The 17,414-nt window shown below is 40.0% G+C and overlaps 1 protein-coding gene across 1 annotated transcript in view; it reads right to left on the bottom strand.

Annotated features, from left to right (window-relative positions):
* NAA35 (N-alpha-acetyltransferase 35, NatC auxiliary subunit) overlaps positions 1-15,281 on the bottom strand; it is a 97,240-nt gene extending 81,959 nt beyond the window's left edge. Inside the window, exons 1-3 of the mRNA XM_021677949.2 lie at positions 15,170-15,281; positions 14,189-14,317; positions 2,374-2,407 (exon numbers count right to left, since the gene is read on the bottom strand). Coding sequence (XP_021533624.1) covers positions 2,374-2,407; positions 14,189-14,312 — 158 coding nt within the window. The 5' untranslated portion in view covers positions 14,313-14,317; positions 15,170-15,281. The remainder of the gene's footprint in view (positions 1-2,373; positions 2,408-14,188; positions 14,318-15,169) is intronic.
* Positions 15,282-17,414: the final 2,133 nt, after the last annotated feature.

Genomic DNA, 17,414 nt, shown 5'->3' with positions numbered 1-17,414 from the left:
CCCTGCTCAGCAGGAAGCCTGTTCTCCCTCTCCCACTCCCCCTGCTTATGTTCCCTCTCTCGCTGTGTCTGTCAAGTAAATAAATAAAATCTTTAAAAAAAAAAAAAAAGAATTTCAAAGTACTGAAAAATAGTGGGTTAATCAATAAATACCGCTGAGACAAGTGGCTAACCATTTGGAAAAAAGTGAAATCTTTGATTTACACAATTTCAAAAAGTAAACTGCAGGCAGATTTAAGTTCTAAACCTAAAACAAGCAAACAAAAGACTCTTCAATAATTTACAAAACTAGTTTATATGTGCCTATAATAAACCACAGCTGGAATTCCTAATTATCTAGGCTGGATATTTTTAATATAATTTTCAAAAAGTTATCCAGAATACAACCACCTGTACATATAAATAAGGCAAGTAGTCCCCCCCCCCAAAAAAAAAAAAAGAGGCAAACAACAGGAACGGACAATTCGCAAAAGAAAAAATGTATAGTAATAATAACAAGGTGAAAAGCTGCTCAAATTCAAAAGTAATCAGGTAATGCAAAACAAAACAATGAGGAATTTCTCTGGCCATTCAGAAAGTTTTAAAAATATATTTAGTTTACTCTCATATACTGTTGGTGGGAGTGTAAATTGATACACACTTTTGTTTAGGAAAGTCTGGCTGAACCCATTAAAATCTAGTCATTTGATTCCTAGGCTTCCATCCTAAAAATTATTTGTACATGTATACAAAAAGGCTTGTAAAAATTAAATGTCTTCAATTTTCCCATGTTACCAAAAATATTACAATTTAAATGTCCATCAATAGGGATACCACAGGTATAGCCATTTTGTAAAATACAAACCAACAGTTAAAATGAACAAGGTAGAGCTTATATACTAACAGAGAATGAGCTCCAAGATACACTGAATTGAGAAGGAATTTTCAAAATGCATACTGTAGATTCGTACTTACAATTAACTAATTTTACAGATTTTACTAATGTATGTAAATATACTTATAGGTCTAGAAAGACATGCAACAATCTGGTAACAGTTATCATCTCTGGGCAAAGAAAAGGCATGTGGCAGAGTGGGGGCAGTGTCATGGGAAGTTTTTGTTTCATCTCTGATGTCTGAATTAGTTTAAAACAAAGTATCCACTTATTACAAGAGAACAACTAAATCAAGTTTTAATGGCACAACTAAAACCCTAGACTAGTGAGGTACCTGCCTAATTAGTAAAGCTCTATGGAAACTATAGTAGCATTAAGTTAGCTATTCCATTCATTCAACAAATTCCAGGAGCACCTAATATGTTCTAAGCATGGTTCTAGATACTTAGGATACATGAGTGAGCAGAACAAATTTGCCTGCCTTATTATAGCCAGTGGAAGGAAACAGAGAATAAACAATAAAGATAAAAAGTTACATAGCATGTTAGAAGATTGTATGCTAGGGATAAAAGACAAGACAGCTAAGGGAGATATGATCACAAAAATGTAACTTTACTAAATAGATGGTCCGGGGAGGCTGCTGGCAATCATGTTCCCTGGGCTGAACCTAAAAACTTGGGGAAATGAAGAGAGCTTGGTCCCTCCAGCTAACTTCTTTCAAATCTTGTTCCACAGTCAGGAGCCACACTCTTTCCTGCATTCGCTTGTGATATGGTTTCATTATAGCTTTCCTAGAATTGTGGGCAGCACCAGTGTAGTTGGTCCCTGGATCAGCAGCATCAACCTCATCAGGGAACCTGGCGGAAATGCAACTTCTGTGGTCCCACGCCAGACCTAAAGAAGGAACTCTGGGGGTGGGGCCCAGCAACATGTGTTTTCAATGTGTGGGATGATTCCGATTCACACTAGAGTCTGAGAAGAACTACATTTCAGGGTCTACCCTTGCTTCCCGAATGTCCAATCTCAGCCACTAATTTAACATTTAATATTTCTAACCTTGAAATTGAGCCTGGCCAGAGCAGTATGGGAACTGAGGCTATCTATGGTAGTATAAATAGAATCAAGCACCTCTCTTTTTTCACCTTTCCAGGGATTTTCGATCTACTTTCATCCAGCCATTATCTCACTTATCTCTGGTAATCAACCAGCCTATTATAGATAACATATAGCCTGTTAACTTTTCTTCAAGAAATTCCACATCCTATATATCTAACTCTCAAGGAAAGGACCATGAGGCACAGTTTCACTAAGTCCAACCATTTCATATCACAACTAGGGTCAGCTGCCCCAAAATAACTCATCAATGTTAAAAATATCTTTATAATTCATTTTATTTTTACAGCTTTGAAATGTATTACCCAGGTCTCAAGGAATACTATTGCACACGAGAAAAAACATAGAAGTATTAACTACACTATTTCAAATGACACAAATACTTACAGCTTATCATGAAGCAGTTCTCCCAACTTTAATTCTAAAAGAAACAAAGAGAAAAAAAATCCTTTGAATAATACCATCTTAATATTTAAATTTTAATTCTAAGAAAGAAAGTTTTGTTTGAAAAATGGGCTTTCATTAAACTCCAGTTTCTAAGAAATTATTATTTGTACTCAATTACTAATATAATGCCTTCTACAGAGTGAATAAACTCTATAAGTTGAACTTTTTAGAATCAGCAAGCAACCCACCAGAGGCCAAAATAATCTAATCAGAATTACCAACCTCATTTTAAGGTATCACTACTAAATTTCCCCCTAAGTATACTTTTTCACAGAACTGACTGCTATTTCTCAAGTTGTTTTTAAACCACTTGGTGTCATAATCTAACCGTTTTTTGTCCCAGGAACAGTGCCAAAGCTACTTTTTAAAATTACATTTTAGGGGCGCCTGGGTGGCTCAGTTGGTTAAGCGACTGCCTTCAGCTCAGGTCATGATCCTAGAGTCCCGGGATCGAGTCCCGCATCAGGCTCCCTGCTCGGCAGGGAGTCCGCTTCTCCCTCTGACCCTCCTCCCTCTCATGCTCTCTGTCTCTCATTCTCTCGCTCTCAAATAAATGAATAAAATCTTTAAAAATAAAATAAAATAAAATTACATTTTATTTCAATGTAGAAAACATGAGTAAACAGCTAATCCAAACAGTATTCAACCCCTATAAAACAGGTCCCAACCTTGGCTGCATAATGTTATCAACTCTGGAGCTTATGAAAATCCCAACATCCAAGCAGCACCCTAAACCAATTAAATTCTAGGGGTGGGACCTCTGCAGTGGTTTTAAAGCACTACAGGTGAGTTCAATGTGCAGGGAAGATGAGAACCATTACCATAACATTTTAAGTAGCTTAAGTATTGATGGTCAAATCTTGTGGAAGGTGCAAAGCACTAGTTTTCAGCAGTTCTCAAAGATGGTCTGGGAACCCAGGTGGTGTCTGTGATATTCGAATTACTTTCATAGTAATATTGGGGCACCTGGGTGGCTCAGTCGGTTAAGCATCCAACTCTTGATTTCGGCTCAGGTCATGATCTCAGGGTTGTGAGACTGAACCCTGTGTTGGGCTCCACGCTGAGTGTGGGGCCTACTTATGATTCTCTCTTCTCCCTCTGCCCCTCCACCCCCGCTCACTCGTGCACGTACTGGCGAGCTCCCGATTGTACTTTCCCAAATAGATAAAATTTAAAAATTACTTTTATAGTAACACCAAAACATTGTCTTTTTCATCGTGTTGACATTTGCACTGATGACGCAAAAGCAACGCATAAAGAGGAAAAATAGGGCGCCTGGGTGGCTCAGTTGGTTAAGTGACTGCCTTCGGCTCAGGTCATGATCCTGGAGTCCCGGGATCGAGTCCCGCATCGGGCTCCCTGCTCGGCGGGGAGTCTGCTTCTCCCTCTGACCCTCCTCCCTCTCATGCTGTCTCTCATTCTCTCCCAAATAAATAAAATCTTTAAAAAAAAAAAGAGGAAAAATTAAAAATGGGGGGGGGCGGGGCTACACTGCTTTAGTTTCAGCACAAATTAAGACAGTGGCCCCAAGCTAAATAGTGTATTCTTTACCTCCATACATTTGCAGTTAAAAAAGACAAACTTTTTTTTTTAGTTTCACTTAAGAAGTCCTTGATGAAGCAGTAAAATTATTAACCTCAGAGCTGGGACCACAGTGTAGCAAGTGAAGAACCTCCCATGCAAAATTTAAAGAGGCACTCACTTTCAGGTAGCAAATTCTTAAATTTTGCACCCTAGGTGCCTCAATCACTTCATCCTAGTGCTGGCCCTGATTTAGCTGATTAAATCTCAATCTCTGAGTACATCTTTATTTAAATAGTCTATCTGACAAAATGGGAAGTATAAGCAAACACTTTTGCCGCATACCAATGTAAGATGCTGTCTTAAGGAAAAGCATTTGCACAATTATGGAACACCATTTTTACTTGAACAATGGCCAAACTATACTTATTCAGATCTGAGAATATGTCATTTTCTTGAAAATAAATGAGTTTGTTGCTTTAGGAAAAACAGCTGACATTTGTGTTGCCAATGATAAAACTGGAGCTTTTATTCAAAAATTGGAATTTGGAGAAATATCTTGACACTGTGAACCTGATAGCTTCTCAATACTTAAAAAAGATGTTTCTGATATTGGTGGTGATATTAACAAATGTGCTTTTCCGTATTATATAATTATATCAGCATTTGGAAGATCTGCTTAACTCAATGAACCATTATTTTCCAAATAGCAACACATGTTTCAAAATTAGGCATGGATAAAAGATCCATTCAAAATTCAAGGCCAACCAGGGGATTTTAATGTAACAAAGAATGGAAAGTCCACTGACAGGTCTTCGGATTCCACATCACAACTAATCTTTAAGAAACTACCACCCGTCCACTGGGTGTTATGCACGATGAATCATGGAACACTACATCAAAAACTAATGATGTAATGTATGGTGATTAACATAACAATAAAAAAATTTTTTAAAAAAGAAACTACCACCCATCAAGTTTTGTTGTACTATAATATCAAAGAAGAGTATCCACAATTATCTGAAAAGGTTCCTCCATTTTTCAACTACATACTGGATGAGGCCAGATTTACCTCATTTACTTCAAATAAACACACAGATAAGGAATTCAGGTGCCCTTCATTATGCTGATATTAAAGATTTTCAAAAAACTCCATTCTTATAAGTCATTCTGTTTTGAAAAATACATTTATTTTTCATTAAAAAACATGTTAGCATGCAATGGGTTTATAATTGTTTTTAAATGAATTGGTAAGTATTTTTTAAATTTCTGTTTTAAATTTTATTTTATTTATTTATTTATTTTTTTTTTTTTTTAAGATTTTATTTATTTATTTGAGAGAGAGAGAATGAGAGACAGAGAGCATGAGAGGGAGGAGGGTCAGAGGGAGAAGCAGACTCCCTGCCGAGCAGGGAGCCCGATGCGGGACTCGATCCAGGGACTCCAGGATCATGACCTGAGCCGAAGGCAGTCGCTTAACCAACTGAGCCACCCAGGCGCCCCTCTGTTTTAAATTTTAATACAGTAAACATCTACATATATGCTAACACACAATTTTTAAAGAGTTTAAAAGTATAATTTTTAAGAGTATAATGGGGTCCTAAGACCAAAAAATCTGAGAACTGCTGTAATAATTTATCAAATACTTAAGGTAGATTTGGGAACCAAACAGCTTCACCAAACTTAAAAACACTCCACAGACCTAAAAGCAAGTCAATCACTCTGGGTCTTGGTCTCCTATCTGTAAAATGAAGGGTTGAACTAGCTGACTCTCATTAGGTTCCTCAGAACACCAGTAATCAGGGGGGCCTGGGTGGCTCAGTCAATTAAGCAACCAACTCTTGATTTCGGCTCAGATCATGATCTCAGAATCCTGGGATTTAGCTCCACCTCGGGCTCCGCACTCCGTGCAGAATCCACTTGTCCCTCTCCCTCTGCTTTTCCTCATGCATGCACGTGCGCACGCCCTCTTTCTCTCTCAAATAAATAAATTAATTAAATCTTAAAAGAAAAAAAACATCAGTAATCCGATCACAGTAAACTGTAGGCAGGAAACTTTAAAATTTACTCAACTAAGCAGAGTGCAAGCACTCTCACTGCATGATCAACAACTGGACACAAAATCACGATCTTTTCTACAGCATTATAGACCTGAGTAGTTTGGGTCTTATCCAACTAGGCTGCAAGTCTCAAAAAATTTAGTGAGAAGGATGTTTTACATTTATCTTAGCAGAGCAATGACATCATCACACGTCATGGAGTCCTTGGAAAATTCCACAGTACTAATAAGGAGAGTCAAAAAGGCAAGTTAACATCTCAATATTATATGGAAATAGTTTTACCATGGAAATTGTTTTGACCTTGCATACCCTTTGAAATCTTGATGATCCCAGGGATCACAGACACACCAAACTACTGAACTACGTTAACACAATGATAAAAAATAGTTACTTCTACTTTTAAGTTAAAACCTTAAGTAGGTGCAGTAGTACATAGCTTAAAACACTCAGAGCAAAGGAAAAAATCAGATACGAGGAAAAGTTGATGATTCAAATTTTTTTGACTACCTTAACAATAAACCGCCTTTTTCTTTTATCCTCACTCTCATATAAGGCATGAATAGATCTGTTGTGAGAGAAAATTTAACTAAATTTTGTGGGTCACAGAATTTCCTAACATCTTATTGGGCATCCTTCCTTTTGCCTTGGAAATGAATAATAAATCAGAACTTGTGGTGGAGTTTGGGTATGCAGCAGTAAGCACTTGAAGCATATGATCATTCTCCTGAGAAAAATTATCTTACAGGACAGAGAAAAACATGTACTTATGTGACAAGGCAAATACATTTTATCATCTTATAAGTGAACAGATCATGTGTAAACTGAAATTACAGATCTTTGAACAGATTTCCACCCATAACATTATAAACGATGGTTAAGTTCCCAGCTAGGGACCCTATGAACACCTACTGAATCAGTAGGTTGAATGATACAGTTGAAATCCAATACCACCGTAAGAGTGATATTTAAACAAACCAATTGAGGTTTACCAGGGGGTAAAGGTGGCTAACTGAACACATGCAACTACCTCTAATTCCCTCCTGAAATCTCATTAAAACAACCAGAGGAAGTGTGTGTGTGTGTGTATGTGTTTTAAGAAAGCTATACACTCCAAAGAAGAAAAGAGGTGCAGAAATAGTACAACAAAATTGGGGAAACTTGGAAATAAAAAGACAAGTAGTTTCTTAGCTAACTCAAGAAAACAAAATACTAAAATCAGGAGTGGAGAAAGCCAAAAACCAACCTGACTTGCCTCTAAAAGTGCAGATAAAGGGAGGCTAAAACATGCAGGACTGAGCAGTCAGAACCCTGACACAGAACCCTGTCCTATTTACAGAGCAGGGTAACTGCCCCTCCCTAACCTCACATACTGAAGACTTTTTTTTGAAGAGGGTAAAAACATCTCCAGAGACCTAAGGTTATTGGAAGGCCAGGTACAGTACTGGAAAGAGGGGGCATTAAGTGAATATGTGAAAAACCCAGATCTCTTCCCCCACTTAACTGTTAAATCATAGGCAGTCAAGCCAGAGCTTCAACTTCAAGGCAAAAGACTAGATAAATTTTCTCTACTGAATATAATCTTTCCAAATAGAAAGCGCTAAATAACTTATATCAGATGTTCTTCACCACAAAAGCCAAGTCAGATCACTTGACAGTGACAGTCAGTGTCAATAAGTCCCACTCAAAAATTCAGAGCTTCCGGGCGCCTGGGTGGCTCAGTTGGTTAAGCGACTGCCTTCGGCTCAGGTCATGATCCTGGAGTCCCGGGATCGAGTCCCACATCGGGCTCCCTGCTCAGCGGGGGATCTGCTTCTCCCTCTGACCCTCTTCCCTCTCTTGCTATCTGTCTCTCATTCTCTCTCTCTCAAATAAATAAATAAAATCTTTAAAAAAAAAAAAATTTAGAGCTTCCAATTGGCTTTTTGGTTTCCCACCCTTAGACAGGCAACAAAGAATTCTTAGATATCTGAAGTAATGCCCAAATATGAAAGATATAAACTACAGGAAACAAACTAAAAAAAGAAAAGGCGAGTTGGAGGAAAGATACTTTGTACAAGAACATTCAAAAGAACTATTATCCTTACAGAGATAAAACAGTGCAACCCTGAAATAAAAACAGGACATTTTACTTTTTTATAAAAGGGAGGAGGAATATTCAGAGAAAAGAAATTTTAAAAATTAACATTACAGCAGAAAAGAAAAATACAGTAGGTTTGGAAGATAGTCTTAGTCTATTCAGGCTGCTACAACAAAAAAATACCTATAATATACCTACAAAATATACCTGGGCAGCCTATAAACAACAAACGTTTATTTCTCACAGTTCTAGAATCTGGGAAGTCCAAGATCAAGGCACCAGCAGGTATTTGGTGAGGGCCCACTTGCTAGACAGTCATCTTTCTGCGGTAACCTCAAACAGCAGAAGGGACTAATCCCATTCATGTGGGCTCCACTCTCATGATCTAAGCATCTCCCAAAGGTTCAGTATCCAAAAAACAGACAGTCCATACGGAGAATACAAAAAAAACCAAAAACACTAACAAAAAAACCCAAAGAGGAAATAGAATAAAGTTTCCTAGAACTAAAGGATCAGACAAGGTGAAAGGACCTCAGAGTTGTTAATCAGGCAAACCACTGTGAAAGGTGTGTATATAGGGTCAAATAGAAGATCTTAAAAGGTTACATATGAAAGCTCAGTTATCAGAAAGTCATCAAACTTTTTAATAGCAACATCGGTGCAAAACCATCAATGGGTCATGCCCTCAAAATTATCAAAGGTATCCAGACATATTATCAATAAAGTGGGAGGATAGAATGAAGACATTTTCAGACATCCAGATTATATCTCCCATGCACTCTACTCAGGAGGAGAATAAAGATGTCTAATTTTTATTAAAGTAAGAAACCCCAGGCTGATGACCTCAGGATTACATGATGTACAAAGGCAAGAAGTCCAAATTGGAGCAATAAGTAAGAGACTTGAGAAGTTTCTTCAAAGAAATGAAAATGACAGGATGTCTGAGGTGTCTGAATGTCTTAAGAAGATTTAGAAAAGGGGCAAGGAGTCTAAGGTAGAATTAATGACAACTACATAGATTTTGGGTAAAAATTTTTTGTGTAAGAACTATGCAAGAAGGAAAAAGTAATAAAAGCTTTACTCTTTGGCTCAGCTATGGATAATATTTGCATATCCATAATGTAGCTCTAACTATATGGATAGAAGTCCATAGATGATGCCAAATTGTGAATGCAAGGAATCAAGAAGTGGCAATAAAAGCATGCTTTCCAAATATGGATAGTGGAATAACCAGCTAAAAGAGGGAAAGTGGTGACTTCTGAGGACAGCTTTTCTGTTAACCAAAAACTACCAACATAAAGGAGGATACACAACACCTGCCTGATTAAAGAGAAAATCTGATAGGATGCATTCAACAATGCAGAAGAGAACTCAAAGTACAGCAAAGGTCCCATTCTCTTCCCACTGCTTGCTCTATGTTAACGCTAGTTGTTAGAGGCATTAAGACGTCCATCCATACGTTCCTTTCCTAAAGAATCCAGGGTCAGAAAGGTTAAATGATAGTTGAATATTACTGAAAATAATCTAAATAGAGTGAGCTACATAGCACTAATGACATTTTATGCAAAATAATTACTTCTTCGTGGGGGCTATCCTGTGTAGCATCCTTGGTGTGTACCCACTAGACACCAGTAGCAGCTGCCTCCTACTGTGACAACCAAAAATGTTGTAAGACATTGGTAAATGTTCCTTGAGGGGCAAAAATCAACCCTGGTGGAATCACTGATCTAAACTGACCCACAATTACTAGTGCTGCCCACCCCACCCATGACCTACCACTGAAAACATTCATGATAGGATATAACAAGGAAAACATAATTTCATTTCCAAAATCAAAATCACTTAAAAAAAAAATGTAGGTGTGCCTGGGTGGCTCAGTCGTTAAGCATCTGCCTTCGGCTCAGGTCATGATCCCAGGGTCCTGGGATCTGACCCCACATCGGGCTCCCTGCTCGGTGGGAAGCCTGCTTCTCCCTCTCCCACTCCCCCTGCTTGTGTTCCTGCTCTCGCTGTGTCTCTCTCTGTCAAATAAATAAATAAATAAATCTTAAAAAAAAAATGTATTTTACAGGTTGCCCACATCTTTCACCAAGATAATTTTAATCCATCTTTTTCGTCTTGGAATAAAGTGCTAACAAACAGCAAATTCCTAGAACAATGATTCTCAAATTGGGGTTTATGAATTCAGCAGAGGAGTACATGAAAGTTTTATTAAGAAACTATATCTTTTCTAAGATAATTGTTAAATGCTAATCAGTTCGATAATTTTTAAAAAAGATTACAGATTACCAAATGGATAAAATTATAATCAAGTATTGCTATAATTTCAATGCCCAATCTTGTGTTCATAATTATGTTGGTTTCCCAAAATGACAGCATTTAATGTAATGCAATGGTTCTCAAACTTCTGAAGTACAAGATCCAGATACTCTCTAATTTGAAGAAATATGGCCTTAAAATATTCATTCATTCTTTAAACAAATATATATTAGGCACCTACAAATGTTCTAAATGAGAGAAGACAATACAGAAAGGAAAAGAAACAAGAAGCTTAAGAATCCTGGATTTTAAAGGAGGGAAGAGAAATCAATAAAAGTGGTTTTCCAAAAGTACTGGGCAAGAGTTAAAGAAACTGGATAGGTGAGGGGGCCTTAAACCATAGGGCCTGTGAGAAAGACAGCTAAGAAGGAATGAGTGAAGCCATCAAAGACAGAAGGACACAGGATGACAGGATGGACCCATGTCCTTCTAGACTAAAGCTCAAAGAGAATGAAGTATTGATGGCCAACCCTGGATTACCTCTGGGTTCTAAACACCTAATGGTGTCATCATCCTAGGAGAGGTTGTTGGCTATCCAAAGAGAGTGTGGAAAAAGGGAATCTGGTAGGTAGAAGAAGGAGCAATGTGTATTTTATGATCATTTGTGTTTAAGTGAAATTTCTAAGTTGTGGGTTTGTACTTCAGAAAGCATTTAACTTTAGACAACCAAATGAAATACAATCAAAGGCTTTTTATAGGAGTCAATGAGATGGTTTAATTAGGCAAAGTTTCCTAGAGAAGCAAAGCTCAAGAGCTGTTATTTAGATGAAATACATGTTATGTATCAGGCACAGTAACAGTAATGGCACCATATATTCAAAATAATTTCAGGGGGAAAAAAAAAGCCAAGGGCCTCAATGTCAGATATAATGTGGAGGGAATGTGTGCCATCTGCCTAACAGGAAATAAAAGAAGTGATGAAATTAGAATTTGGTCCAGAAGAATTTGAAGAGTCACTAAAAGAACAAGTAGAAATGTACATGAAAAACACTGTCATCACTATGCATATTTATTTATTATTTTGGTACCGAGAATCACAAAAGTCTAGCCAAATGCCACCATACTGTTACTAAAGATGAATGACCACTGCAACAGTTCAAGGGTATAGCAATATTTATTTTAAATTTAGTCCTCGGAAAGTTGCTAGAACAGAAGTCTAAAACTAAATTGATGCTATGAATCTGATTATTTCAAGAAGAGAAAACAAATAATTAATACCACAAGCTCAAGAGTGGCCAACAGCCTTTCGTCCTAAATCTGTATGTACAGGAAGATCACTTCTACATTAACTTTTTAGTTTCAAGTATACCTCACATCTGTGCCACTTGAGACAACGCAAGAGCTAATTATGGAAGAGTTAATAGGATGGTTTGAGGTTGGCAACAAAATGACATGCTATCCCCTCTCAATCCCCCCTGAAGCAGGGATTAAACCATATTGCCTATTCAAAGTTCGTTCCATGAAGAAGCAAAATTACTCACTCTTCCTCAAACATAAAACAATCACTGAATTCTGGCTATAATGGTTCATCTCAGTCTAGAGTAATTCCCTCACATTCACTTATAGAAACTCAACCACTCCTTTAAGGCCCAACTGAAGCCATATGAACTTCATAACACCTTTTCCATTTAGGTTCAGAATGACAGCTCTCTAATACAGATCACTTAAAAATCAGTGCAAGATGATGGGTATAATCCACTAATAGTTTAAGAGCTCTGGGCACAAAAATTACACTGTAGGGGCGCCTGGGTGGCTCAGTTGGTTGAGCGACTGCCTTCAGCTCAGGTCATGATCCTGGAGTCCCGGGATCGAGTCCCGCATCGGGCTCCCTGCTCGGCGGGGAACCTGCTTCTCCCTCTGACCCTTCCCCCTCTCATGTGCTCTCTGTCTCTTTCATTCTCTCTGTCTCAAATAAATAAATAAAATCTTTAAAAAAAAAAAAAAAAAAATTACACTGTAACTTACACTTCTTTCTCTCTCCCTTGGATAGATGGATATGGGCAGTCCCCCAATTCCCAGTCTAATGTTCCTTCCACAATTTCACTTAGACATACTTTAACTGGACATGTATTTCCAAACAATAAAAGGACAGATGCATGATTTATCATTTTGCTTATACTCAGCTGGCTCCCTTTCCACCTGCAGCTACTCCAAGTCTCTACTCCTCCTCTCAAGAGCACTATTTTAAACACTCCATCTCACCAGCACCAAAGACTTAACCCTGTTCAGGAAAAAAATAGAAGCCATCGAGGTGTGTGTGCATCCCTCCACCATTCCTCCCCATCCACTTAGAAATATACCTGTTTCAGGGACCTGGGTGGCTCAGTCAGTTGGGCATCTGCCTATGGCTCAGGTCATGATCTCAGGGTCCTGGGATCAAGTCCCACGTCAGGCTCCCTGCTCTGCGGGGAGTCTGCTTCTCCCTCTGCGGCTCCCCCCACTCATTCTCTCTCTCAAATAAATAAAATCTTAAAAATATATATATACCTGTTTCTTCCCCAATCCTAACCTCAGTTCTCCTGTCTCAGTAATTCCTCATTCTTTTCCCCAAGTTAATTTCTCTACCATGTTCTTGATCCCATCCTCTCTTCAAATTCAAGCTCTCACCCTACCATTTTTTTAAAAGATTTTATTTATTTGAGAGGCAGAATGCGCAACATGCAAGAGAACACAAGTTGGGGGGGGTGCACAGAGGAGCCTGCAGCGGGGCTAAATCCCAGGACCCCAGGATCATGACCTGAGCGGAAGGCAGATGCTTAACCAACTAAGCCACCCAGGCACCCCTCTCATTCTACCATTTGTTCCTTTCTCTTTCCAGTCTCTCCCTAAGGCTCATTCCCCTCAGACAACAAACACGCTCATTTCTCTAATCACTTATGCCTATGGGTTTATTAAACTATTACTATGTATCACGCAATATTCTGTGTACTAGAGTTACAGACAAGATCTCTGCACTCACAGAGCTTATATTCCAGTGGGTAAGGTTGACAATAAACAAGAAGTAACTGAAAATGACAGTTTCTGACAGTAGATAAGTTTTATGATAAAAATAAAACAGAGTGATTCAACTGAGGTGGAGTTGGACAGAAGAGAACAGGGCTAAAACTACTTAGATTAGTTGTTTTGAGACATCCTCGCTGGGGAGGTAACATTTAACCGGCCAGGAAGGAGACAGCTATGTGAAGACCTGGAGGCAAAGCAGTTTAAAACACAGAAAAAGAAATATGCAGAGATCCAAGGGGAAACTGCCCTGGTGTGCTTAATGACATAAAAAGGACGTTGTGACTAACATAATGAGCCTAGTGGGGCAGTGGTACAAAAATGAAGTCAGTGGTAGGCAGGCACCAGACCATACAGGCCATAGGGATGGAATATGGATTTTATTCTACATGAAACAGGAAGCTACTGGAGCCTCTTAAGCAGTGAATCATGTGATTTGATTATTTAAAAACCTCATATATAAAATACTACTACCATCTTTAGGTCAATACAGTTCATGTTTCCACAATGTGAAATTATTGCCACGTACTCTCTAATCTGTTACTTAAAGCTAGAAAAATTGAAGCATTTGCTTCAACATCACTATTTCATGCACCATCAAATACTGACTGGCTTTAAATCAAAGTTAAAATTAGAGGGTGGAGAATGAATAAGTGTGGTCAACAAACTTGATAAACCACACTTACCTGTTGATTTCATTTAGGCTACAAATCGCAATCAAGATTTTATTTTACCTTTTCCCAGATTTTCAATTTCTAGTCCAAAAATTCAAACTCACCTCGACAAGCTTCTTCAAAATCTTGGGTTATGTCCACCCAGCTTGTACTGCTTTTTTCCATCTTTTCTGGTATACTGAGCTCCCATCCTGAATCATCATCTTCTACAGAAGCTTTCATGACCATAATGCCTATAAAATTAACACTGGTGTAAAAGAGATTGTGGCTTTCAGGGCAAGAGTATTTGCAAGCCATGTGTGTTCGCTCAAGTACTGGACGGAAGTCTTACTAAACTGCCAGACCTGAGTTTGAGGATGGCACTGGGGGAAAAAAAATCTTAATGCAATTAAATCTTACATTAACACTACTGCTGCTTATTTACTGATAGCCCAGCACCTACCAGGGCTTTAAGAGTTTGCCCACCATCCAAGAAAAAAAATCAGAAGCCACCCCACCACTGGTCCAAACAGAATCAACTCGAGCTTCCAACTTTCCACATTGGCCACAAATGACCAAGGCACTCACTCTTCAGAGTCCCCTCTCGCTGCCCGGGAGCCCATGGGGCAACTAAATTCAAGTCAGGGTGGTCCCTCACCTGCCTGGAGCTCTCTGGGCCGACCTCTCCCCGGCCCGACATGAGCCCCGCACAGCCTTCCACAATGGGCACGGAGTGCGGGAGCGCCTGGCGGGGGATCTACCCGCCCGGCCCAGGGTGGCGGCGCACCTGAGGCGGGGACCCGCCCCACGTCCGCCCTACCCGGGTCAGCCCGGCCCCGGCCCCACAGGGCGCGGAAGCAAGGACAGAGCTGTCGTCGCGCGGGAGGCCGCGGGCACGCCCGGTGCCGGGTCGTAGCCCGGGCAAGGCCGGGGCCTCGGCGGGCAGCGGACACAGGGGAGCCTGCAGCTCCTACCTGAAGCACGGCGGGAGGGCCGGGGCCGCAGGGTGACCTAGTGTCCCCAGGGTCCGCCACACGCGCGGGGGGCTGCGGCTCTAGGACACGGGAGAGAGGGAGTTTCAATGGCTCCGCACGGGCGGTCCCTACCTACTTCTCCCGTGGCCACCCGCGCCGCCACGCACCGACCAGACCGCGGAAATAACGACGCCGCCTCAGCCGCCGCCGCCGCCCCCTCCCCTCTCAGCCCAGCCCGACCGGCCGCGTGCGCGCATGCGTACGCCCGGTGCGCGCGACCCCGCCCCCTCTCCCTCACTCCTGGGGACTTCGAGCGCCCCGGCCACACCCCCTCCCTCACGACCGCCATCGATGGCAGCCGTCTTCTCTTCTCGCGGGATTAGCGCCAATCGCGAGACCGGAAGCTACCTTCCTTCTCCTGCCTCAAGCAGAGTCCCCGTGAGGGGGTCCCCGTGAGGGGTGGAGCCAGGGGTGTCGCAGAGCCCGCCCCGCCCCGCGCGGCTCTCTGGGAAATTCTTAGAAAGGTGACGCTAAGTCGGAAAAAAAAAAGCAGGAAAAGTACTTGTAGACCTTAGCAGTTGTGGCCATGCAAGAAGAGCCTGGCTGTGAGCTTCGTCGAGCTAGTGCTGCCTGACACAGGATTTATGTTTCCTAGAGAGCCTGGAGGTTTCTTGAGGGAAAATAGAAACAAAATATCTGCAGAGTCAAGCAAGCCATTTTCTTTCAGACTTGTAAATGTTTTAAGTTTTTCTTAAAAATTTATTAATAAAATGATCAATTTTAAAGTGGGATTGTGTAAGTAGACTGACAGGAGTAAGAAACCACCTTTACCACTATATTCCCGTTAAAATGGCCAAAATTTAAAAGACGACACCAAATGTTGACAAGGACTTGGAGCAACTGGACCTCTCATATGTTACTGATGAGAATGCAGAACAGTACAATCACTTGAACAGAAAATTAATCAAACACTTATCACTTGATCTAGCAATTCCACTCCCAGGTATTTTCTTAGGAATATTAAAATGTGTTCTCTTGTACTTACTTTTCATAGCTCCATTTTTAATAATCCAAAATTGGAGGGGCGCCTGGGTGGCTCCGTCACTTAACCATCTGCCTTCAGCTCAGGTCATGATCTCAGGGTCTTGGATCAAGCCCCAAGCCCCACTCTGTGCTCAGTGGGGAGTCTGCTTCTCCCTACCCCCCCCCCTCATGCTTATGTTCTGTCTCTGTCTCAAATAAATAAATTTTTTAAAAAATCTTAATAATCCCAAACTGGAAACAACCCAAATATTCATCACCTGGTGAATGGATAAACAATTTGTGGCATATCCATACAATGTAATAATTACCAACAAACAAGGATGAACTACTTGACCCGCAAAAACATGAATCTCAAAAAACATTATGTTGAGCAAAGGAAATTAAGAGTATATGCAAAAGAATATGATTCCATTTATATGAAACTCTAAAAAAGAAAAATGTAATCATAGTGACAAAACAGAGCAGTGACTGCCTGCCTGCCAAGGAAGGACTAACTAGAATAGGGCTAAATGATCTGAGATGATAGAAATGTTCTGTATCTTGATTATGATAGCAATTATATGGGTGCATACATTTGTAAAAATTAATTGAAATATACACTTATGATGTGTGCATTTTATCACCTGCAAATCAAACCTCAATACAGTTGCTTATTTATTTAGTTATTTGAGAGAAAGAGAAAGAGTGCCCAAGAAAAAGAGCATGAGCTGGGGGGGGCGGTGCAGAGGGAGAGGACAAGCAGACTCCCTGCCGAGCAGGGAGCCTGAGGGGGAGGGGGCTTGATCCCAGGGCCCTGGGATCATGACCTGAGCCAAAGGCAGACATTTAACCTACCAAGCCACCCAGGTGCCCCTATAGTTGCTTTTTAAAAAGTAAAAAATATATCTTTATGTCTCTTACAGAATAATAGGTTTTATAAGGGTAGGAGCTTTGCCAATTTTGATCAAATCTGTATCTACGTCACTTAGGGTGGTGGTTGGCATACGGTAGGTTCTCACTAAACGCACTGAGGATAAAAATGTAGGGAAGAATTACAATAAAACAAATCTATATTGTTTCTCCAAAACCATTTGATGAGCTTTGCAGAAGCCATAAGAAATCTAGAAAAGGATGAACTGACTGCAACTGAGTTGTTCAGTATTGTGTGTTGATCGTGACAAAAACTGATACAGTGAGAAAAACAAAACAAAGCAATACAAAAAAAAACACCAGAACAAGGCAGCCAAGTGAAACAGGATTTGCTTAATTTCTTTACTAAAATTTTAATTTATCTGAAATTCAATTTATTTTTACAAATTCTAATTACCTCTCCACTTTAAAAACCATTTTCCCT

Source organism: Neomonachus schauinslandi, chromosome 13 (assembly GCF_002201575.2).
Source record: "Neomonachus schauinslandi chromosome 13, ASM220157v2, whole genome shotgun sequence".
Lineage (NCBI taxonomy): Eukaryota > Metazoa > Chordata > Mammalia > Carnivora > Phocidae > Neomonachus > Neomonachus schauinslandi.
Note: the sequence above shows the minus strand (reverse complement) of the source record. Positions and strands in the feature narration are given on the sequence as shown.